The sequence below is a fragment of the Lytechinus pictus genome, chromosome 11 (genome assembly GCF_037042905.1).
Source record: "Lytechinus pictus isolate F3 Inbred chromosome 11, Lp3.0, whole genome shotgun sequence".
Taxonomy (NCBI): Eukaryota; Metazoa; Echinodermata; class Echinoidea; order Temnopleuroida; family Toxopneustidae; genus Lytechinus; species Lytechinus pictus.
In genome coordinates this window covers 19,841,567-19,867,026 of record NC_087255.1, presented here as the reverse complement: position 1 = coordinate 19,867,026, position 25,460 = coordinate 19,841,567, and the positions used below count along the sequence as shown (strand labels likewise).

General features: G+C 36.9%; 1 protein-coding gene across 2 annotated transcripts; it reads left to right on the top strand.

Moving 5' to 3' along the window:
* Positions 1-24,842, top strand: LOC129271934 (uncharacterized). Of its 2 annotated transcripts, none has more exons than XM_054909185.2 (11): positions 1-488; positions 5,450-5,658; positions 7,688-8,087; positions 9,337-9,704; positions 10,142-10,712; positions 11,269-11,411; positions 12,418-12,663; positions 16,944-17,559; positions 18,748-18,917; positions 21,027-21,141; positions 22,555-24,842. In XM_054909185.2, the coding sequence occupies exons 1-11, from the start codon at positions 86-88 to the stop codon at positions 23,538-23,540; spliced, it is 4,227 nt and encodes a 1,408-aa protein (XP_054765160.2). In that variant the 5' UTR covers positions 1-85; the 3' UTR covers positions 23,541-24,842. The 2 variants fall into 2 exon arrangements, with proteins under 2 accessions (XP_054765160.2, XP_063963006.1); XM_064106936.1 differs by having other exon boundaries at positions 18,727-18,917.
* Positions 24,843-25,460: the final 618 nt, after the last annotated feature.

The following is a 25,460-nucleotide window of genomic DNA, read 5'->3' as shown; positions in this document are numbered from 1 at the left end:
TCTGTGTGCGTGGCAGGCCGGCTAGCTAGCTTAGCTAGCTAGCTAGCTAGCTAACGCTATCAGAAATTTACTAAGCCAAGCCAACATGTCAATGTCTCGGAAGAAAATAACGTCAGAAATCGATAAATTAGAGGACATTTGTTTTCAAGATGAGGTGGAAATTATGTGCAACTTCTTGAGATGGGATTCATTTCCAAAAAGGAGTACAGAAAATTTCAAGCAGATGCTGGAGAAAAGGGCTCGAAACTTCTTTGTGGAGGATTACATTCCGGCTGCAGACGATGTGGATGCGAGTCATGTACCGGTACTTCCGTGGCGGTTGTTCTACGTGGGCAGCCCCGGAGGTTCAGGGGATGAGGGAATTGAAGACCCGTTGAAGTTTGAGCTGTCGGGAGGTCAGATTGAAGGCGTCAAGCGGCCGCAGATTGTTATTCCTCATCCCCGCCAGCAGCGAAATATTCTGAGTAAAGTGCATGAAGGAAAAGAAGGTGATTTAAAAAAAATCATTGATTTAAAACACTCCCATTGAAACATGTACAAATTATTGATTTTTTGTGTATTTTTGTAGACTGTAGACAGTGTAGTCTTTGTAGACGTGCTAGTTTTACGTTTTCGTTATGTATTAAACATTTTTTTTATCATCTTTAGGCTATATCATCAAGAACATGAAAAAATTATTTCATATCTAACGTTACTCAACACAACTGAAATCCAGACAATAAAATCGGCAAAGATGTATATTTATTAAAATTACAAGGATTTTTTTAAAAACAAAAATCATTGATTTAAATCACGCCAAGTGGAACAGGTTTGTACAAATGATTGACTTTTTTTTGGGTGTAACTTAGAGGACAAGTCCACCCCAACAAAAAATTGATTTAAAAAAAAATGAAGAAAAATCCAACGAGCAAAAAACTTACAATTTCATCAAATACAGATGTAAAATAGGAAAGTTATGACATTTTAAAGTTTCGTTTAATTTCACAAAACAGTTACACAGACCTGCCAACCAGTACGTTTTTGGCGTATTTAGTACGTTTTTGCAACCAAACTACGGCAGTACGTTTTTTCTTTTAAAAATACGTTTTTGTAAAAAAGTTGTAATTTATTGAGAAAAATCATCTCTATAGTATATGTCTCTATTTCATAAAAACTTACACAAATATGGTTATTAGATCAATGTAATTTCAGGTAACTTGTTTTTTTTTTCAATCATTTTGTTAAAACCAGGGTGAGATATACACATGTTTCAATGTTTTTTTTTTGCATCTGCAAGAGCAGTGCACATTTTAGCTTGCATGCAGCTTGAGCGCCGCAATGAGCGAGTGCGCCATGCATTTTTATTATGAAATACACTTTTTTGGGGGAAAATACAGTTTTTTTAATCACAGAATACATTTTTTCATTCCCAGAGGTTGACAGGTCTGGTTATATGCACATCCTGGTCGGTGTGCAAATTGGCAGACTGATGACTAATTTTCTCCTCCTTGTCAAGTGAAACAAAGTTTTATTTCTCCCTGAACATGTGCAATTACCATTATTTTAACAGTTTATGGTTAAGTTGGTCCTTATTGTCAAATCTGTAAAAATTGAAATATTGTATTACGGTATTCAAACAATAAAAAACAAAAAAAATATATAGTGAGTGATGGACCTCATTGACTCTCTCATTTTCATATCACTGAGTTGCGGATTGAACTATTTTGTGAAAAATAAGCGAAACTTAAAAATGTCATAACTTTCTTATTTTACATCCGATTTTGATGAAACTTGCAGCGTTATGTTTGTTTGATTTTTCTCTATCGATTCAAATCAACAATTTTCTGGGGTGGACTTTAAGTGGCAGTATTATTTTTTTATAAATATATAAATAAAATATTTTATGAAGTAAATTATGCTGTCAAAACATGAATAAATCCTTCATATCTACTCATTAACAATCAAAATCAGATCAATAAAATCAGCTTAATCTTGCAAAGCCAAATATGTACATGTACATGTAGCCAGGGGTTGGCGCGTTTTAAAACACCTGGTTTTTTACAAAAAAAAAGTGTTTTAAAACACCGCATAGACTTGTGAGTTATTAATTTGCATGGATGTGATTTTAGATGAATGTTGTTTTTTTAATACCGGTTTTTATTAAGTGGTGTATTAATTATTTCCTTCCAACTAAAACTCTTTTTCAACACCACTCCTTTTCTCCTCTTTCTCTTTCCCCCTTTATTCTTTCTTTCTCCATTGCTTTGTCTTGTTTCCCTTTTCCCTGTTCAATTGTGCATATCAATGATCCAATCCACATTAAGAATATTATCATTTTAACAAACATCTGAGTGTTGTGCTCACTTTTTGGACAGGGAAAGAAACACATTTTTTTTAAATGAGCTCAAAATAATACATGTAAAAGAAGTACTTGAATGAAATGGAAGTGTTGCACAAGCACGATAACATTTTACAAATGGACTGTAAACCTGACATCAAACTCTTGAGGTACACCGTACACACAAAAGCGGTAAAACTTTGTGCTTTGTAAAGATGAAGAAAAGTACTTTAAACAGTGTAAGATAATCAGCTAGCAAACCTTAACCCTAACAATTCCAGGGGACCTTAATGGCCCCCTAAAACTTTCTATGATAAATCCATAAACACGACAGGGCCACGACATATCGTTCTAGACTATTTTTGGGATGCATGCATGGGTATGCAGTTATGATATACACCACAAGTGCATATTATCAGATCCTGAATTGCTCAAAAACGTGATTTCATGTATAAACCCAATGTGAGTTCTTGCCAAAATTTGTATCTGTATCATTATTTGTACTTATTGTTAATGATTGGAAAATTAATGGCAAAATTTCTATCAGTAATAAAAAAAAGTTTTTAAAATCTATACATAAGAAATATAAAAAAGTTAAAAAAACATTACCGGTAACCTAAATAGACTGGGCTATTTCATTTCCTAAGAAGACTGAGGGCCCCCCCCCCCCTTATGATCTGGGCCCTTCGATCGCGGGATCACAAAAAAAATTGGCACGCGCATTACCCATGGCATAATCTAAAAAACTATAAATAAAATTTTGCATAAATCTCATTGCTAATTTATGCGTAAAATCAAAAGTTTGCTCTAATTAACTAAATAATGCCCCTGAAATGCTCATTTTTTTTTGTTCACAGACTCTTCATAGGAATCTGATCAAATGTTCTTGAAAACATTTCAACATCACATTTATTTTCTTATGTATTTTTTTTTTTTCAATGGAAATAGGGAATATATTTTGACCAAAAGGTGAAATTGATTGTTTTAATCGGTAAAAGGAAAAATAATGACACATTTATAAATTTTGGCTAAAATTGGATTGGATTTATACATAAATTTACGTTTTTGAGCAATTTTGGGTCTGCATGCACTTACAAAATGTGGCGTGATTTCGGAACTGCATACCAGGGGGTCGCGATTTTGGTCTCATAAGTTGCGTTAGAGTAAAAAAAGTAAAGTCTGTGAGTGACGCACTAAAAAAAATTTTCACAGTGGATTTATCGCGAAAAATTACGAGGGGGGGCTGAATCAGCCCCCACGTCTCAGGGTTAAAAAAACATTCTATAGGCCTACTGAATTTTTAAAATACTTTTACATTTGATCAGAATACCTGAATTAAAAAGATAAGTAGTTCAAGGGCTTTATTTATAGATTTGAATTGAGTTTGCATTTCATGCACTAAAATTGGTATAATTGATTCAAATGAAATAAACCATATTGATTTACCGGTAATGAAATTAAGCTTTGAAACCCCATGTATGTCAATTTCTTCCATTGTGTGAATTCTTCTCCCCCCCCCCCCGATTGACAAGACTCAATATACCTTGGGACTACATGTATACATGTATTAGGAATAAAGTGTCAACTTACTTATAAAGTGTTCTTTTTTTGTAGGCATTCAATTTCCATGATTTAGTCATTTTTGGGGAAATATGAACTTTTCTGTTGGAAATTCATCAACAAATTAGTGGTCATCTCTTATTTAAAACATCAAGAGCTGAAATCATACTGTATTTAGTGTCAGTAGTGTATAGTTTCATTGATTTACAGAAAATTTAAAACATTTTAATGCTAAAAAACTTTTATTTGTATTTTTTAAAATAAAAAACGTTTTTATTACAACCCTGCATGTACATGTAGCCTAAATGCGGTTAACACTTCGACCCCCACTCCACTTTTATAAGTGGACTTACAAAATTTGTGAAATTTGACTTTGTTGATATAATGATAGTAAAACAAAGTTCTTTAAATGTCAACATCCAAAACTGTTTTCAAGAAAATCTAAAAGTAAAGGGTTGTTGGCAGTTCTTTTATTTTGATTATTCACATGAACTACTTTTGCCATGTCAAATGGATGATGAATATTTGTCAACAGATTTGCATTGTTAATCCTTGTTAAATCAAACATCTCAATGCTTTCCACAAAGAAAGACCAATGCAGTTAAAGTCACAATTTGTTATTAAAACATATCTCCTATAAAGTTCTTTTAATTCACTGTTGGCTCATTTCATTCTCAGTTGCAGTGCTACAAATATAAACATTATTAAATTTTGCATCTGCATCAATATATGGAGAGCTAAATACAATTTGCTGACTGAAAGTTTTAATGCTACATTTAAAAACATTAAATAAGTAGCTAACAGTCAGTTATAAGCTGTGTCAGATTGAAAAAAAACTTCTTTGTAATACACATTAAGCTTTGCTGCGGTGTGTGCTTCTTCTTTATGTATCACACATATTTTTTGTAAAGAAACTGCTGTTTAATTTAAAAAAATCACAATAACTGCACACCCTAAAACTTATAATGGTCTTCAATAATTGGCCTGAAAATTAAAAGAAATTTTATCTTTGGAGAATTTGGAAATCTCTGAGTCATGGAATTCTTCCAAATAAACTGATCCTCATTTCATGCTAATAACTTTGAATAGGAGGATCAACTTTATCAGCATTCACTGTACCAGGACAGTTCCTCAACTTGGTTTTAACCAGTCAGTAGAAGCTCTCTACATACTGTATGTACACCCGTGTATGCAGACACAGCAGAAAAATCAGCATCTTCAAGACTTATATTTTCTATAAATTCAATTTTGACTGGATTTAATTATGAAATAGATTATTAAGAATAATTTTAGTAGTGAAATGTATGATTTCAAAATCAGTGTAGGGTTATATTTTTGGTGTTTGCGCTTTGTTTTATAAAAAAAATTAAAAAAAGAAAAAAAAAAAAAAACAATTCAAATAAAAAAAATCTGATTTGATCAAATACCCGGTAAATCTGATTTTTTATTTTTATTTTTTTTAAATACAAAAAATCACCAACCCTGGTTTTGGGCACAGTAGAGAATCCATTTAAATTTGCATTTGACATCAGGAGTATGTCCAGAAAATGATAAATGATTGTTTTCTTTCAGGAGTCCGTCTTCATGGTCGGGAGATGTGGGAGAAGATATTTTCCGTGTACTACTGGAGGGATATGCGGACCAGTGTCAGTGATTTCATGAAGAGTTGTAAGGACTGCAGACTTCAGGACCTTAGTGCATGTACTGGCCTTGGAATTAGTGCTGGAATTGGACTTGAGACTTCAGAAAGCCGTCACAAGAGCAATAAGGTGCATGTAAATGTAGGTACACTATTGAGAGGGAGATCTTTATTATATCTTTGAGAGGAATTAAACTAAATTAACAGACATTTTTAAAATCCAGTTTAAGAACACAATGATGAAATGCTAGCCATTGCCATCTTACCATCTGAGCTCTACATGTATGTTTGAGAAATTGAGATCAGTGGCAGATATGGGATTGACCCAGGGGGGGGGGGGTGGTTGGCAAATCTGCTACTGCTGAACATAATTTGTGCTGAGCTCTGGAAATTGTTGTCTTGATAACATGCAGGAGAGTTTTAATAAGTCAGATTGTTAATACTTCTATGTGTTTTTGTCTGTGTTTAGAGAAATCTCAAGCTAATCACAGTGATTTAGGGTCATTCAGTAAATGATACAGCATAGAATACATAATTTTCTTTTTGTTCCTACAATTTATGATTTATTTTACTCTAATTACTATAGAGAGAACTACATTGTGTACCAGACAATCTGCCTGTTTATGTTGATCCAAATTAAATTGATTAGATTATATTATGCTATTATGTTTGAGAAATTGGGTAAGTGAAAAAAAAAATTGAATTAAAATGAATATGAATTTTCATCTCTGATTTTCTTCAATCAAATTGAAAGGATGGACAAGTTCTTCAATGAAGTTCAAAATACCTGTATTTTAAAAATATTTTTGTAATACACAGGAGCGGATCCAGCCGGATAAGACACAATGGCCCAGAGTGGTTTTGAAAACCATCGGTTGAACCCATGGTTTATGCAGATTTCATATATAAATTACAAGTACGCTTATTTATCACGTATACAGTGCGTCCCAGAAAAAACAAAACCGAGATTTATCGATGATTTATCATTACTTAATCATAAATACAATAGACAAATGACCTACCATTGTAAAGCTTAGAATCTCCCATTTCATCTAAAATTACTTAGATTATTTCTCATTCACGCATGAGTGAGCAAAAACAATTTGAAGAGGGGATGCCAAAAAGTCATTTGGCGGGCTGTATCTGGGTTTCAAAAATAAAAGCACATTTTAAAAAAATTCAATATCTGCTTTTTAATTTGATACCTCAAATACCGGAAATGGTCAAGAAATAACAAAGTTCTGGTTATTTGAAATAAGACTTGAATTTCAATAATTTCATAAAATGGAGAGGTTTTACAGGCTAGCGTTCGAACTCGCTCGACACTCCGTTTTGTTGACGATCAGCCATGCAGTAAGTCTTTTGTTAACCATGCGATAGCTTCTGTGGGAAACCGGTGAAAACACGTTTATTTAATGAAATTATGGAAATACAAGCATTGTTTCGAGGGAACATAACTTTTTTACTTCTTGACCAATTTTTGTGATTAAGGTATCAAATAAAAGAGCAGATATTGAACTTTTTAGGCATGTGATTTTCTTTTTGAAATTCAGATACCCCTCGCCAAATTAGTTTTTGGTATCCTTTCTTCAAATTGTTTTTGCTCACTCATGCGTGAATGAGGAATAATCTAAGTAATATCAGATGAAAGAAGAGATTCTAAGCTTTACAATGGTAGGTCATTTGTCTATTGCATTTGTGATTAAGTTATGATAAATCATCGCTTAATCTCGGTTTCGTTTTTTCTGGGACGCACTGTATATTAAATAAATGTCCAATGCTGATGCACGCTTTTGTCACAGTGCACCAAAATGACGCCTGTTGCCATGGTTTAGTATGCTATTTTATTTGTGAGTCCACTGTTTTGAATTAATGAGTCCACTCTTCAAAACACTGGACTCCTGAAAAAATTAGCATACTAAACCATGGCGCTCTGTGACAAAAGCGCGCATCAGCAAGATACATTTTTTTTTTTTGAATACGCAATAAATATGCGTAATTTATACATGAAATTTGCATAAACCATGGGTTCAACTGGTTTTGAAAACCACCTTTGCAAGGCTTACTATTGTGCAAATCAATTTGGCCCCTTCCATGGTATTCTGTCTTTATGTGACTGGATCTGCACCTTGTAATACATGCATCAATTTGTTGATTCTTTTTTTTCACAGGCAGGGGCTAATAATGATAACCAAGGAGGTGACAATGATGACTACGATGATGATGATGAAGATGACAGGGACAATGACGAAGCATTGGAGGGCTCCAAATCCACTAATGAGCTTCCATACCACGAAGAGGTTGATCAGGTTTACAACTACCTGAAACTAGGCAAATACCCAACGAACAGTAATGTAAACCAAAAGCGAGGAATACGGCGCAAGGCCAAGCAGTACATGTTAGGGGAGGATGATGGTGATGTAGGAAATGGTGAACCTTCCAAGAAGCTCTATCACTTCAGGGCTCCAAATGCAAATATCGAGGCAGGGTTGGAATCCCAAAGTGTCTACATGCGACTTGTTGTTGCAAGTACTGAAGAGCAACAAAAGATTCTCCAAGTTGCACATATTGGTGAGCTACATGTATTTGTTTCATCCCCTTTTTAAAATAATAATAGTTCTTGTATAGCGCATAACACATTATAAATAACGTCTCTATGCGCTTCCAAAGGACTTTGATATTATTTCCCTGGCTTTAGCCCCGCAGCCTTTTACAGCGCTGTGGCATTTCAGGGAATAAATTCTTGCACGGTACCCATTCACCTCACCTGGGTTGAGTGCAGCACAATGTGGATAAATTTCTTGCTGAAGGGAACTACCCCATGGCTGGGATTTGAACGCACGACCCTCTGTTTCAAAATCCAGAGAATAATCCACTGGGCCACAACGCTCCACTAAATCCATTGCCTCCTGAGAGTTACTAAGTTTGAAGACCGCTAAGCATGATATTTTCTGTGAATACTCAGCTTGAGATATATGGGGATAGGCCAAGATACAGGCATGAGAAAGATATTTCAGGAGATGAGAAAGAGTCCCTAAGGCAGGAGTGTCATGCCACAAGCGTGAGACTTGGTATGTCTTCCTCTTGGAACTGGTTGGTCCCTGTATACTGTACATACGTACAAAGTCCTATGGGGATTTTCAGAATCTGGAATTGCTATTCTTGCAACCAGCAGATGATGGACATATTCATGGTTTTTCTATTATGTGACTGATGAAAGTAATCCTTTTAATGGTTTTAAAATGAGGAGGCTTTAATACATGAACACTGGGAACCAGTTTAGACAGATTTTATGCAAACATCTGAGATATATTTTGTTTTAGATCAGTAATGTATGCCTAGCAGGCATGTTTGTCTGCTTTCTTCTACATGTATTTCTTGTTTGTGGATCTAGCTCAGAGCTCTTTTATTACTTTACTCTGCACCACAAGGTAAATTATGTAAACTGCAGTATATGCTTCAATTTGGATTTGAAGAAATTAGCAATGGATAGTCTCTCATATCAAATGGCCGGGCTTTTCCATAGTTTGAGGCAGCAAGGGCTAATGCATGATCACCATGTGTGACATTGGTTTTGTTCATCTGTGGAATTATGCAGGCTTTGTGAGTGTTCTAGTTATGAAGTTCAATAAGTGTGTTCCATACTTTTAGTTTAAATGGATTTAATGGAAATTCAAATTCTGTAATGGAATGCTTTCTTTAGCCTTTATGATTGGGAAATACAGTGTACTCTATGAACTTTATTGTAGGGTTATTCCACATATCTGATGTTTTTTCCCCCAGTTTGCAAAAAAAGTCTTATCTCTGTTCTTTCTCGTAGGACCATCAGGTCAGCACTTCGGCCGTGATAAAATGAGGGAATCAATATCCCTTCTGTACTTTTGGAAGGGCCTCCATGAGAGCATCAGGAAGTTCTTGCTGAGCTGCAGTAAATGCCAAATGAAGCACGTTGGAGCTAAGAATATGTCGTTGGATCGCCCATCGGTACACTCTGAAGCCAAGAGGAAATCGCTTGACCACCCAATAACCCGCTCTGAAGCTAAGAAGAAATTGTTAGACCTCCAATCAACATATTCTGAAGCTAAGAAGTCCTTGGACCACTCAACAACTTCTAAAGCCAAGAAGAAATCAAACCACCCCATCATCAAACTAAATTTTAAGAAAGCTAAAAAGCAACCTCCGAAAGAGGTAATTTTTCTCCACTACTATTCAAGTGATCTATATTTTTTTAATGCTGAATATATTATGTTCAGCATGGTTGTTTCATATGCTTTTGTGGACTATTTTTGAACTGCCACCCCCAATCCAACAATAAGTCGCCGGGGAAGGTACTTTGTAAATAGCTAATATCGTAATTGTAAAAGTAAGAAAACCAGCCTTTCATTATACTGTGAAAAATTGAAGTTGTAAAGTTGATAAAAGACAAGATACAAAAGCAATATTTGATGCTATTTTTTCCTGACAGCTTGGAAGTTTCATTGAGATTTCTCACAGTATTTTTTCTCTATTTTGTTCTGCTTTTTATTTAGTAGAAACAAACTTCTCTTCAGGACAAACATCCCCTTTAAGGCAGGCTGCACAATATTATCATGCTTATTTCTGTATTCCATTTTTTTTAAATGTAGGATGGTCTTGTTTCCGCTCCAGCGATGGTAGAACAATCATCACCCCCAGAGATAACCAAGCTTCCCAAAGGCCTGTCACACCTAGCAGGACTTGATGCAGAAGTGGAGGCACTCATTTTGTACCTGTATCTGAAGCGGCACGAGTATCCACCAGACTGCACTTCTGGATTCAAGCGGGTATTGCGAAAGAAGGCAATGACATTCTGTCTTCATGAGAACGATGGGGATGGAGGGGATAACTGGTTCTTGTTCTATAAAGGAGATATTCAGAGGATCACAAGGGATATAGGACAGGCCACTGAAGCAGAGGAGGATACAGGAGCTGTGATGGACACAGAGTGTGCGGAGAGTACACGTATGAAGAGAACTGATGGCAGCAATAGTCCTGTAGATTCTCAAGGAGCAAAAGAGCCTGATGAAACTGATTCAGATACTCCGTTGTCCAAACAGCCAGTGGTGATAAAAAATGACAGTCCATTTGTTGATAAGACTGGGAATAGGCTCTATGTGTACAGAAAATTAGACAAGGAGAAAATCATTCAACACGTTCATCTTAAAGGAGGAAACAATGGTGTGCATTCTATTAACCTTCAAAATATAGTTATTGCTATGTTAGTACTATAATTAGTGACATTACTGGCCCCAAAGGATGACCAGCATCAACAATTCTAATTACAACTGAAAATCAGCTAAAAGCTGTAATTTTAGTTTATTTGTATAGTTTTTAATTTTGTAAGATTTTTTTATTATTTATTGTATAAAAACAACAACAATGATTCTATTAGATTCAATCTTAATTTCAAGCAACCTAAGAAACATAGTCTCAGTGCAAATCATCTTGGAGATATAAATAGACACAGCAACAAAATATAGATTTCAAATTTTCATTTTCAGCTATTAAACATCGGTTATAGGGGAAAGTGGTCATATATACAAATAGTCCAGGCCACCTTTTCATAATTCTTAATATTTCATTTGAACTTCAACCAATAGAATTTGATTATGATGAAGTGTGTATTGCCAATGCTACTGTGTGGGAATTATGTGATGACTTAAAAAAACACAAAACAATTCAAGCCACTCAGTTCTCTAGTCTTGGGTTTTTCTTCTAAAATTGTTTGTTGCAGGGAAGCATGCTTCTTCTCAGAGGATAAGCTCTATTATTGCTCGTCATTTCTACTGGCGTGGAATAAAGGATGACGTCATGGACATCAGCAGGAAGTGTAGTAAATGCCGGAGGAACAGTAGTGCTGCCTTGGTCATAGGCAAAGTAAGAGCATTTTCACATTTCATTTTAAATGTTGCCAAACCAGTAGAGTGTTTCATAGAGCTGTTCAGACGACTTTACGAATGACTTGTGACTATTTCTTAGAAACTAAGTCAACGCCAATGGAAATCCGCTATGTATCTTTGCTACAAGAAAGGATCACCGGTCATTCGTTAAAAGTCACTTGTAACTTGCAAATAACCTTATGAAACACGCACCAGGGCCCTTTGGCTTTAAACCTTAGCAATTGATTATGATTGATCATTGCAGTCAAATGTAGTTATCAGTCCCATGATCAATCTTGGATTTGATCCAAAGATGATCCTACATGTACATGTATATTGAAAAATTAATAACAGAAAATGAAATCAACAGACCAAATAACTGATGAAAAGAGATATCATTCATGATTCTGGGGGAAAGGGTTCGAAAGATAATTTTTCAAGGTGGCATCTGGCTGCCATTTTGGATTTGATCTGAAGATCACATTGGATCGCAAATTAAATTTCAAGTTGATATCGTTAGACCATTTTTGATTTATGCAAATTAGCAAAATTGCCCAACGTTGCCGTTTCTTGGGTAACCAATCTGAATTTGTCAGAGGACCCCATGCAAAAACGAATCTAGAAAAAAATAATCATTGGAAAGAACATAATATCGATTTCAGTAGTCCTATCACAATTCAGAATTCTGATCGCTAAGGTTTTATTGGTTGGAAGGTTCATATGAAATGTTATTGTAATTTCTTTGAAATTTGGATAACAAAGAATCGCATAGTGTGCAATGGGTTTTATATTTACATGTAGTCGGAGAAGGCCTCAATAGTCACCATTTTCAAGGATTTCATCAACTATTATAATAGGAGGGCAAGGAGAATTCCACCTAAAGAAGCTGGGGAATTTAACATCCTTATTTACATGTCCATGTGTTCGGAGAAGGTCTTGTTAATTACCATTTCCAAGAATGTCTTCAAGACAACATTGCATGTCCTTCCATTATTCATTCCTAGTATGTCCAGGAGAAGTCCACAGAGGATGTCTTAGAAGAGGACCTGTCATCACACCAACTGCCGCAGTACACGCAAACCTACCTTGATCAGGCGATGAGGATGGAGACTCACCTTGAGGTTGAGGAAGCTTGTGGAGACCCTGAACAAGTGGGGAAACCATGCAACCTAAATGAGATCTTCGATAGGCGCATTTTAAAAAGAGGAGACCGCCTCGCACTAAGCAGATTTCCAATTAAACCACAAAAGGTAGATTTTTTTCATCATGTCTGTATTTGCAGAAATTACCAAATAAAATTGAGTGAAAATGAAGCACTAAATGATAGTTAACTAGAATTTTAATTCGTCATGAGGACGAATTAGGTGATCTGTCTCTGATTTCATGATCAGGAAGACAATCAGCATGTTTATTGAGATCAATATGATCATCATGATGAAAACTGAACTTCTCTTACGAAAAGAACGTGTTGAATACTCTTGAAAAAGAGGGAAATGAAAAAGTTGTGTGAAAAAGTGTAGGTCATATACATATTGTACAGGAACATTGTACATTAAAAGGGATTTTAATCTCTTTTATTGTCCAATGTTTTATTTAATATACATTGTAATGGTCATAAAGGACCATTTGTGAAATGTTGAAAAGAAAAAAAAAAGAAAAACAAATTCTCATGTTCACCCCGGCCCCCTGGGCTCGAACCCTGGACCCTGAGGACGCAAGGCTCATGCCTTACCCATTGAGCTACACACTTCCCATAGACTTACACATAAGCAAAACAAGAGAATCTCAAATCCAATTTTGCAAGTGAAATACGGGCATGATCCCGGCATCTGATCGGAAAATGGAGAACACATTTGCGATAGCTTACAATCTCAGCTACAACATACTCCAAGCTCAGAGAAAACCGACAAAAAGAAATGGAGATATGGCTCGCGAAATAGAAGAATGTAAAATCCAGTTTTGAGAAAAAGTCATTTCCCATAGAGATTGCACACAAAATGAGCGAAAATGACATGCCTCTATAACTTGCCATTTTTTAGGATGATCCATTCCTTTAAAATAAAATATAGCCATCAAATTAAAAAGAGTATGTCCTCAGCTACAATATATAAGAAACTGAGCGAAAATTGACCAATATTTATGGAGTTAGAGTCAAATTTGCATAACTATGATGACGTCATAGGTAGCGAAGTGGTGATTTTGAGTTTCGACGCCATTTTGATGACGTCATGATAAAATTAAGGGTCAAATGTGGCATGAAATTATATCTCCCATCTATACACTATTGGAATATGAAAAAAAAATCGGGGGTCAACGGACTATCTAAAGAGCTACATGTATAAAGAATTTTGTATAGGCATGTTTTTGCACATATATTGTCTATGGTTAGTGCGCGCGCGCGTGGCGCGCGTGCTGTAAACTTTGATGGAGGCTTATTCCGTTATTACTTGTCGTAAAAGGTTGATCAAGGTATCAAATTACTCAGAATTATATAATCAATGCATTGATATAAAGAAAATGGCGATCCTTTGTTGTATAGTGCCATTACGCGCGAGAACGCACGCGTAACCGTGCGCGCGCAACTTTTTGAAATGCTTAAAATGACCTGATTCGTACTCTACTTTGGTCAAAAAGTGATTTTGAGCATTTTAAAATTCTGACGAGCGCGTACGCGCACATCGTGGCCTTTACATGACCTTTGATGACATGGACAGTTGACCCTTGACCTGAAGTTAATGTGATGTAAATATGGTTAATTTTTGATAATTGATAATGAAGATATGATTGATAACGTGATTTTACAAAATGGCGTCTAGATGACGTCATGATGACCTTTTGACCTTGAACTTGTTTTATACACATCACATGATAAGTCCCCATATCTGATGATATTCTGAAGATAATTGATCATGTAGATTTGGAGATTTTGTGCTAACAAGAAAAGGGCGGAAAATAAAGAAAAGTAATAAATAAAAAAGAAAATTCGTACGAAATTAATAGTTGATCTGTCGATTGACAGATCACCTAATAATAAATAAATAAAAAAGAAAATTCGTACGAAATTAAGAGTTGATCTGTCGATTGACAGATCACCTTATAAGGCTAAAAACATGATGAGATGAATTTTGATAATATAATTTGCGTGTACAAGAAATAGGAGTGGTATTCTGGAGAGTTGTCATTTATTTCATCATAACATTTGCAATTTATCATTGCGATATTAAAAGCGAATGGTATGATTGCAACAGATTGGTATTCTGAAGAATGTTTTTCCTCTAGCATATCTCTGTAAGTACCTGCCCATCTTTTCACAGACAAACCAAAGTCGTCAAAGTCACTAATAGGGAGGCATGAGCACATGTGAGGGTGACTTTGTGCAACTGTGCATATTAATGCATTTAATTGTATCCCCCAAACAGAGCTCGGACGATACTAATGGATTTGGCCTCGTCGCGCCGCCGCCGCGTCCGCCGCAGAGATTTCCTTGTGAGCGCTCTATCAGCTGCATTTCTTCTCCGATCATCTTCAAATTTGGCATGAAGGTTGAGTATGGTATAGCGAAGAAGCCTATTGATTTTGGTGTGGGCAGAGACATCGTGGCCATGGTAAGAAGAGTTTTTGTGGAAATACCAGAGATGTCCTTGTGAGCGCTCTACCAGCTGCATTTCTTCTCCGATCATCTTCAAATGTGGCATAAATGTTGAGTGTGTTATAGCGAAGCCGCCTATCGATTTTGGTGTGGGCGGAGACATCGTTGCCATGGTAACAAGTTTTTGTGGAAATAGCAGAGATGTCCTTGTGAGCGCTCTACCAGCTGCATTTCTTCTCCGATCATCTTCAAATGTGGCATGAAGGTCCATTATGGTAAAGCAAAGAAGCCTATCGATTTTGGTGTGGGCGGAGACATCGTTGCCATGGTAACAAGTTTTTGTGGAAATAGCAGAGATGTCCTTGTGAGCGCTCTACCAGCTGCATTTCTTCTCCGATCATCTTCAAATGTGGCATGAAGGTTGAGTGTGGTATAGCGAAGCCGCCTTTTGATTTTGGTGTGGGCGAAGACATCGTTGCCATGGTAACAAGTTTTTGTGGAAATAGCAGATATTTCTTTGTGAGCGCTCTACCAGCTGCATTTCTTCTTCGATCATCTCCAAATGTGGCATGAAGGTCCATTATGGTAAAGTAAAGCCACCTATTGATTTTGGTGTGGGCGGAGACATCGTTGCCGTGGTAACAAGAGTTTTTGTGGAAAATTTGGTAAAACCCTGTAACTTCTGCTTTTTTTCCAGTTTGTCATAACAGTTGGCACACAGAAGCAATATTAGAATGTGAAGCGAAGATGCCTATCATTTTTTGTCGGGGGTCTTAGGGTTAGGTTTATAAAATATATCCAGATTACTCTATAATTGTTTTCCCAACAGGTGATACAATATTTTAGGTTCTGCAGTCATGCTGCTACGTCATATTGTTGTCATCAAATTTGGTACCCACAGGCAAAATGTGGGCAGGGTCATTGTCGCCATGACAATTGTATTTATTTGTCAAATATCTGTGTGAGCTCTATATATCGCAATGACGGATGACGCGGTGGGTTCAGGGGATACATGTGCTCGGCCGCGCGACCCGCCGAGCATCTCTAGTTATACAGAGAGGCAGAAAGCTGCTCAAGGGTTTTTAGAAGAGAGGAAGAAAAAGAAAGGAATAACATGCAGGGCCTAACTACTTGCAGCATGAAATATTATCTTTGAATATTGTCATGGATGATGAGTCAAAACAAATATCTAAATTGTTTGCTTGATATATAGTCACATATAGTCATATAGCTACCCCTGGTGCTCCAGCTTTGAAAACTTGTAACTCCAGTTCTATTTATCCTAGAGCAATGAAACTTTCTAGATTATTAGCCAATGAATTCAGCTTTAAAATGATTCAAAATTTGTTGGCATGGCTGCTTTGGTTTTGAAAATAATAAGGAATAGCTCTACAAATTAAACAAAATATGTAATAGCACCACCCTTTTGGTGGGAGACCTCATGACACTTGGCCATAATGGTATTGTGCGCATATCAAACTGCATATTTTTTGTGTGCTATAGAGAAGAGACAAAGTTATGACAATATTGATGACAAAATTCATGACATCCAACAGAATACCGAATCTGTCATGTATCTGAGCAAAGGTGAAATATCAAGAAATGACAATGTGCTGAGTGCTGCCCCAGGTGGGTGTTTCATAAGGCTGTTTGTAAGTTAAGAGCGACTTTAAGCACGAATGGTGATCCTTTCTTATGGTAAATGGTATTGAATTGGCGATGGTTTAGCGCATAAGAAGGGTTCACCAGTCATTCTCAAAGTCGCTCTTAACTTAAGAACTGCTTTATGAAATGGCCCCCCTGGATTCTGAAACAAATTTCAAATGCTATGTTGATATTTTTGCTAATTATTGTAATAATGTGAAATCTATGGCTCTTTTTATTGACATCCTGGTAGCATAGTACATGATTTCTCTTTTCATTTTTAATCTATGTCTGCAGGTAAATGTTGAAATAAAGCCTCGTACAGCAAAACAAGAAATGCCGCCATTACCATCAGAGCTCACCGGGTTACCCAAAGGCCTATCGCACATCAGAGGACTTGATACAGAACTGGAGGGACTTATCATCTACCTATATCTTAAGTGGCATGAGTATCCCCCAGGATGCACTGAGGTGTTCAAACGGATGGTTCGAAAAAAGGCACGGATTTTCTCTGTGTATGAATATAAAGGACTCGAGGGTCAGAACTGGTGCTTGTTCTATAAGGGAGAGGGTAAAGGGAAGAGGAGCTTGCCAATTTATCCAGACCAGGCCGTAGAAGGAAAGGAGCACACAGGAGATATGCAGGTGGAAGGAGCTGATAGCATCCAAGGACTCGTGGAGACTACAGAACCTGAAGGGACAGAAGAGACTGAAGAACTAGGCGAAGTTGTCCAGGTTCCAGAGACTGTAGGAAGACAGGTGACTGTGGAGTCGGATACCTTGTTGCCCAAAGTGCCTGCGGTGATCGGAAATGAAATGCCAATACCTCACAGGACACACAGAATCTATGTATTCAGAAGAGCAGACAAGGATATAATCCTGAAATATATGCATTTGAATGGAGGAACGAATGGTGAGTTTTTCTTGGACCAGTGTGTAGTTTCAGCATTTGATATCATGTGTAACTATGCCTGAGTCCATCATTCGTACACACCGGACTTTGTTCTATCCAATTGTGCAATTTTCAGAAATCTTTGACTCAGGCCTAATCATTAGGCAGAAAGGAGGGTTTCCCCAAAAAACTGTTACTTACTTGCTAGCAGCATTAATTTGCGTATAACCAAAGTAAAAATTAGTCTATACTCTTTATTTATTTATTCATTTATTGATTAATGAATCAATTAATTAATTAATTTATTTATTTATTTATTTCACATCTATATGCACGGTAACCAATTCAGCTTTAAATGATAAAACATGAACAGAGATAAAAAGCTGGTTTAATATTGGGCCCTGTTAATTGAAATACATGCAAATTACAATCGTAAATATTTAGATAATATTGGCTGGCCTTGAGGGAAACATCAAATATATATCCCACAAAAGATTAACTGCAAAAGAACCAATTGGCCCGAGTCTTTAGACAAGGGCAATATGGTTCTTTTAAGGGCAATATATTTGATGTTCCCAGAAAGAAGAGCCAGTCGATATTTTGATTATCATCCAAATCAGACATCTAGAGCAAAAATCATGAAAATTGAGATATTTCTTTCAAGAATATGGTTCTACTGTGTTATGTTAATATCTAGGCTCTGCAATTTCTCATTATGACGTACTTGTAATTATAAGATCGCGTCCCTAGGGATCCAGTGATATCTTTATTATGACATATATTGTTGCTGCGCGGATCATTATGAAGCGTATCTCTTTCTACGCATCCTCAAATGCCCGGATGTGAGACCAGGGAAAATACAAAGGTATATTTTGCTTCGTCTCTGCATGTAAAGTCAATCGCATAAAGACCAAGCAAAATACAAATAATGTACCTATCCCTTCCTGATATTCAGAAAATCTAGGGCAATACAGTGTTGTAAATTACCAGCTGAGATGTCTGGACTGATACGGGTAATAATTGCATATATACATGCAAAATAGACAAACTTCCGTAACTTTTTCATTCATAAAACCAATTTTGATAGATGATTATAATGATTATCCTCTCAATCATTTTGAAATGTATTTTAAACTGGATTTTCATTTTTCGTACATATCCTTCTTGACTAATAAATACCAATAACAGTTCTTTGGGTTTCTTGTTTAGGAAAGCATGCCCCACGTGATAGGATCACAGACATGGTCATCCCTTATTTTTACTGGCGTGGACTTAGAGAAGATATCTTGGACGTCATCATGAACTGTAAACAATGTCAGATGAAGAGAAAAGCATCCAGGGGAGAATTGGATGATGTCTATTGTCAAGACTATGACAATGTAAGATCTTATATTGGATTCATATTCATAACGGTTGCCATTCTGAATAGGGACAGTGATTTTCCACGATCGGGGAAAACGGACGGAATTCACGGAAATGGCCTTTTGAAACGGAAAGTGGCATTTCAAACGGAAAATCGCGGAAAACATATTTTCCTCAGAATACACAGAACACCAACATAAATTATTCCAAATCTCAACAAAATGCAAATATTAAATGGCCACAAAACCTCACAAAACATGATCTCACTTTACTACAATCACGACAATCTACACATCGTGACTGCTCTTCACTCCATCACACTCGATCGTACCCCTCGCCCGGGTCCTTCCCGGCCGCGCCGGCGGGTACGGTCAATCGGCCGTATTGAAAACATTCACATGCAGGTTAATGCAGGTCGTGTGTTGCTGCCGTCTACTTTTGAAGATGTAACAGCACGATCATGAAATCCAAAATGGCGGATAGAACGAAATCGTTGACTGCTCAAAACGATGTCCAAAAAACCCCAAAATTATTGATAAAATCTGATTCAACCGTAAAATAATACTGAAAATGTGAAAGGTGAGGATGTATTCATGTTAAATGTGTTTGTCAAAATATTTTGTGTACCCGCAAAGATCCGATTAGAGCGGATTCTACTGCTTTGTTGGTACAGTGGCAGATACAAATTTTGACCAGCGCGAGTGTTAGGCTCAGTGACTGTTGTGTTATTGGTACTGAATGGGTAAAGGGAATTGTTAATTTTTTATGTACACAAAGTCTATGGGGAAACGGAATTTCCGTTTTCTGACATGCTGAAACGGAATTTAAAATTTTCTGAAACGGAAAAGGCAATTTTTTGAAACGGAAATCACTGTCCCTACATTCTGATATGTGACTTTGTCTTTTCTGCCAATTGAACCCTTCCTTTGCAATTTATTTTGTGTCTATTCGTTATGATGTCATAAGGTCTTCCATGTTAATTTAGACAGCTTTTTTCTGAGCTCAAATCTCATCTGTTAGAATAAGTGGGACAAATTGTCTCTGCCATATCTTTACAATAGGTATAAAGTTGCTGAGCTTGTGTCCCAATACTTTATCTTAACATGGATTAGTGATCTTACATTTCAAACATTTTGCCTCCGACGTCATTTTGCCTCCGACTAAGATTCTGCTAGGATCGAAAGCTTAGGCCCATTTTGACTTTCTAATTTACTCCATTGGCTCTCTTTTATTAGATAAGCAGTTTTCAGCAGCTTCTTCTTTTTGCCATTTCAAACATTCATGAAATATATTATCCAGTGTTGTTCAAACATTCAGTAATCTGAATTAAAGGCAGTTATTAATCTCTATTTCCAGGTTTCAAAATAGAAATCACTGATTGATCTACCGATTCAATCATAATTGGATTTCTTTAATTCATACAAGATTGTCCCGAGCTCTAGTGAACAAGCCAGGTCCGTGGTCATTTAATCATCAAAATCTATAATAATGATGATAGGTTCATTGATATATTCTACTGCACTTCATACTTGGTATCATATTTTTACCCCGGCTGTAGCTAATGTTGTGGTGCCATCATACTATTAATCATTCTTCTGGCAAATATGTTCGATATGTGCTGCATGCTGCTGCACTTGTCGACCCTTGATTTTTTGTCCCTTTTTAGATGAGGACTTTGTTCAAACTACAGCTCAACTTCATTATCGTGGATTGTACACTCAGAAGAGATACAGTAATTATAATTGGCATGAATATAGCGCCATTTATCTAGAAATAGTCTATTCCGAGATGCACTGTTCAGCTTTAGCTCAAGCGACTTTCTAGTGCTCAGTGTATTTCAAGGAATTAATCGTGCTGGGTACCCATTCACCTAACCTGGGTTGAGTGCAGCACAATGTGGGTAAATTTCTTGCCGAATGAAAACATACTGTGGCCGGGATCCGAAAACCATGTCCCTCTGATTGAAAGACGAGAGTCGTAACCACTAGACCACGGTGTCCCCTAAGTATTTACCTCTCATTCTTTTAGAAGCAGAGTTTTATACAATGTTGGATAAAAACGGACCATTTTCATGTTATTTTACAAATTTCATTAGTAATACTGTATGTGCTTATTCTTTCCATCAGCAATCACCGGAGGAGGAACTGCCATCACACCAGCTACCATGGTACATGCACACCTATCTAGGGAATGCAATGGAAATAGATGGATGGTTGGAAACAGAGGATCTACCAATGAAAGGTAAAGTGTATCAACAACAATACATTGTCATTCTCAATATCATTTAACAGCAAGGTTCATCTTCATTAGCCTGATTTTTGTCTCACCTGCATAGTAGAGCAAGACTATTGGCGCTGCTTTTAAATCTTTACCAAGGTTTAGTTTTTGAAATGTCATCATAACTTAGAAATGATATGGACCTAGTTCATGAAACTTGTACATAAGGGTAATCAAGTATTAATGAATATCCTGCCCGAGTTTCAGGTCACATGACCAATAGACCGGGTTGGGGAAATCAATATCAAAATCTTAACCAAGGTTAAGTTTCTTAAATGTCGTCATAACTTCAAAAGTATATGTACCTAGTTCATGAAACTTGGACGTATTAGGGTGATGGTATATTACTGAAGGTCCTGTCTGAGTTTCAGGTCACATGATCAAGGTCAAAGGTCACTTAGGGTCAACAAACTTTAAGCATGTTGGGGGTATTTGTGGAATTGTCATCATAACTTTAAATTTTTTTGGATCTAGTTCATGAAACTTGGGATACAAGAGTAGTCATGTATCCCTGAACATCTTGTGCTTTTTCAGGTCACATGACCAAAATAAAAAAATTTCTCTTAAATTAGTATTCTGTAAGGACGTCCCCTATTTTATCTCTGGCATGCCCAATAATTTATCATCAACCAATCATTAAACTTTTCATATGCTTAGGTCAACCAATAGAATTTTTCCTCTGAAAAATAATTAAGCACATTGTTCGCATGAGGCGTAATTACCCTTGCACCCTTAACGTTTATGCGCTACTGTGCAAAAATACACGAGGCTGTTCTCCCAGTCATTCTTTGTTCGAAAAGATTCATCATCTCGAATACAAATTTTTAATTGCTAAAAAGTCTACCAATCCGTCTCTGAAATGTCTTCAAAAAGTCTCATCTTGTAAAACTAGATGTTCTTGCGGGATGCAGCAAGAACTTATTCTTAGGCAAAAAATATCGCATGCGCCATAAAGTTACAACAGCCCTCTACCACTTGTAAATTTTCTTTTATTTTACAAGGAAGTTAACAGAACGCAAAGATAAGAGAATTTTCAGAATAACTTTTATCTCGATCTTGCCCACAGAGATATATATGCGCCGTTATTAACTTTACGCATCATAGCTCTGACATCATACGTGCTCAGTGAAAGTTACCGTACAAGAAAATTTACAAGAAATTATACAAGAATTTTCAGAATACTGATTTTATTGTAACTCTGAAGATACAAGAATTGTCAAAATACTGATTTTATTGTAACTCTGAAGATACAAGAATATTTCTCTTAAGACAATTTTGAGAAAACGGCCCCGAGTTGGTAATGATACATTCAAATTGTGCTAGTGATATTCACAGAAAGGCTGATGTTTGTAATGGGCCTCTTTTTTTCCTTCCTAGGGAAAATTGTAAACTCTAATGAGCCTTCCAGCAAAGAGGATCTTCAAACGGCGCACAGTCTTACACAGGACAGGTCAACAACTGGATATTTTTCAACTCTCCGCCATAAGTGTGACTCTTGCCCTAGGGCTTTCAGGGATTCAGATAGCTTACGTCGACACAAGAGGGCCCATCTACAGAAGAAATCATTCAAGGAATGCCCTGTTTGTGGAAAGAAGACCACGGAACTCCTTGTTCACATGCGTTCTCATACCAAAGAGAAACCTCTGGAATGTGATATATGCAATCAACGCTTCGCATACAGGTCAGGCCTCAGTCTCCACAAGAAAAAGCACTTTGGTGTCAAGCCTTTCAGGTGCTCTGATTGCCCGATGCAGTTCTTCTGTCGTAGTTCCTTGAAGGCCCACTTCAGGTCTTCCCATGAAGGAAGAGGAGAGTATCAGTGTGACATTTGTGAAAAGGTCTTTGTTACTCAGTTTAGGTTAGACAAACATCAAAGGACTCATTCCAAGTATACGTTTGTCTGTGAACAATGTGGAAAGGTCCTCTCTAGTGCTTTCACCCTAAAGTATCATAGACTCATCCATACAGGGGAGAATCGCATCTTGTGTGAGATATGCGGGAAAGGCTTCAAGAAGAAATGTGACCTTAAGAAACACATTGAGCATCACCTTGGTATCAAGAACCACCAGTGCCACCTATGCCAGCAACGCTTCTGTCATAAAGGGGATCTACAAGATCATCTAAGGGTTCACCAGGGTGCATCCAGCTATGAGTGTGACATTTGCCAAAAGAAATTCAAAAACAAGCGGAGCCTTGCAAGGTGCAAGAGGAAACATGGTTTGCAAGCAGCACCTGCTGCAGTGTTTCAGTGCAATACTTGCGAAGATGTGCTTGGGACGCTTGAAGATTTCAAGCAGCATACTGCAGCTCATCATTTACTTGAAGGAGCGCAACTTGTACAGCATGAAGTGGAAATTCAATAGTGGAGATGCCATTTCAATTATTTTCTTACATTGCTGAAAGAGCTTGAAGAGCATTGCTTATTTTTCACTGACCACCCACATAAGAGTAGTTTGAAAGTCCCTTTACTGTTCATACATTAACTAAAGAATTGTTTTATGGGTCAACCTAAAACTTGGCTCATATGCACAAAGGAATAACAATGATCCAATCAGCTTCATGGCCAAAGTCCCATTGGTTATTAGAACAATATGCATGTATATGATAACTAACCTTAACTTACCTGGGCTATTTTGAGAGCTTCAAGTCCAAAGGAGGGGGGGGGGGGGCTTTTAGGCCCTCCTAAGATCTCGGCCACAGATCACATGATTGTGACAAAAATTTGCACAAAGGTACAGTATGACATAATCTACGTTTTTACATAGGTAAATTTCACATATTTTTTATATGAATTAATAATGCTATTCATGAAATCATACTTTTTGCTCTTATTCACTAAATAAAGCTCCTCAAAAGATAATTTTTTGTGAAAATGTTCTATATAGCATTCCTAACAAATGTAAAGGAAAACAATTCTGGTACCAAAATCAATTTCTTATGTATTTTATTGATTTTTAAAATTTCATGTGTATTTCTTTGTGTTTTATCTTTGCTTTTATTTTATTTTTTCAAAAAAAATCATCAGGTACATTTTTTCAGTCATGGATAGCATCAAATTAGATGACCATTGTCAATAAAAGTGAGAATAATCACTCATTCATGAAGTTTAGATGAAACAGATTTTGTATTGACTTTGTACCTGTACATGATATATATACATGTATAAGCTTCAGAGCAGTTTGGTCTGACATGCACTAACAGGTTGCTTACATTTTTAACTGCATGCCCAGGTGTAACAACTTTGGTCTCAAAAGTTGAGCAAGAATTGAGAGTAAAAAGTTTGCGAGCAGCACGGTCAACAAATTTTGCGCAGCAGATATATCACAATTTTTGTTAGAGTAGTGGGGGCTGAAATGCCCCTCCCCCTTCGGTGAAGTTAGGGTTAAAAAATTGAAGGAACAACATCGAACTGTCCCTTCACCTTGTCTGCATGCTGGGGCATACATGATCTGTGGGTGTAAAATTGTGCTAGCATTTCAGCAATTTCTAATTCATAAAACAAATGTTTCCTTAGACTGTCCATCCAAGCATGGGCGTGCACGTTATTGACATGAATTGATTATGAATCCATGATATGCAACTGTCTTTGAAAGAAGAGGATAGATCTAATACTTGTACTTGAATATATCGGTTTTGATTGTTAAATAATCATGAAAGAAAACCAATATTTCTGTTTTGTATTTGTGTTTATGGAATTTGGGGGAGGGAGAAAGAGAGAGAGAAGTGGGGGGGGGGGGGTTACAGAACTGTAACTTAGCATCTGCCTTTGATCTACTTTGACAGGAGGGAGCAAATAAGAGTGGCATTACTTAAGAGTGAACTATATATGTCATTTGCATTGATTTAATTGTAAATCATGTCTTAACCTTGAACTCTAAAGGCCAACGTACACCTTACGACCTGACTGGTCTACGACTTTGTTCTACGACTTGCTTGCGACTGAGTGCGTAGAGATGAATTGCAATGGAGTCATAAGCCTCGGCACCGTACACCTTGCGATCCGACTACCATGCTGTCTGCGACTCACGCATGCGCTTTTTTGCTTTTTGCCATAGCAACTGAGAAATTGGCGCTTACTACAGCGTAACTCTGCTGTCTGATTGGCTGGAAGTTGGGTTGAGCTTGCGATCCAGTCATAATCGACATGTAAAATCCTTACGATTGTCCTTGCAACTTGCTTCTGACCGGTCTGCGACTCTCAAGCTGACAAGAGCTGTGACGTCACATCTCCCCTCACTAAGTCGCAAGCCAGTCGTAGACCAGTCGGGTCATAAGGCGTGCGG

What these genes read in the sequence shown, in the direction of transcription:
- LOC129271934 (XM_064106936.1), top strand. Translation starts at nt 86, where the DNA reads ATGTCAATGTCTCGGAAGAAAATAACGTCAGAAATCGATAAATTAGAG. An exon ending in AGTGCATGAAGGAAAAGAAG is followed by an intron (nt 489 to 5,449) that starts GTGATTTAAAAA and finishes GTTTTCTTTCAG; the next exon opens with GAGTCCGTCTTCATGGTCGG. An exon ending in CTGCCTTGGTCATAGGCAAA is followed by an intron (nt 11,412 to 12,417) that starts GTAAGAGCATTT and finishes ATTCATTCCTAG; the next exon opens with TATGTCCAGGAGAAGTCCAC.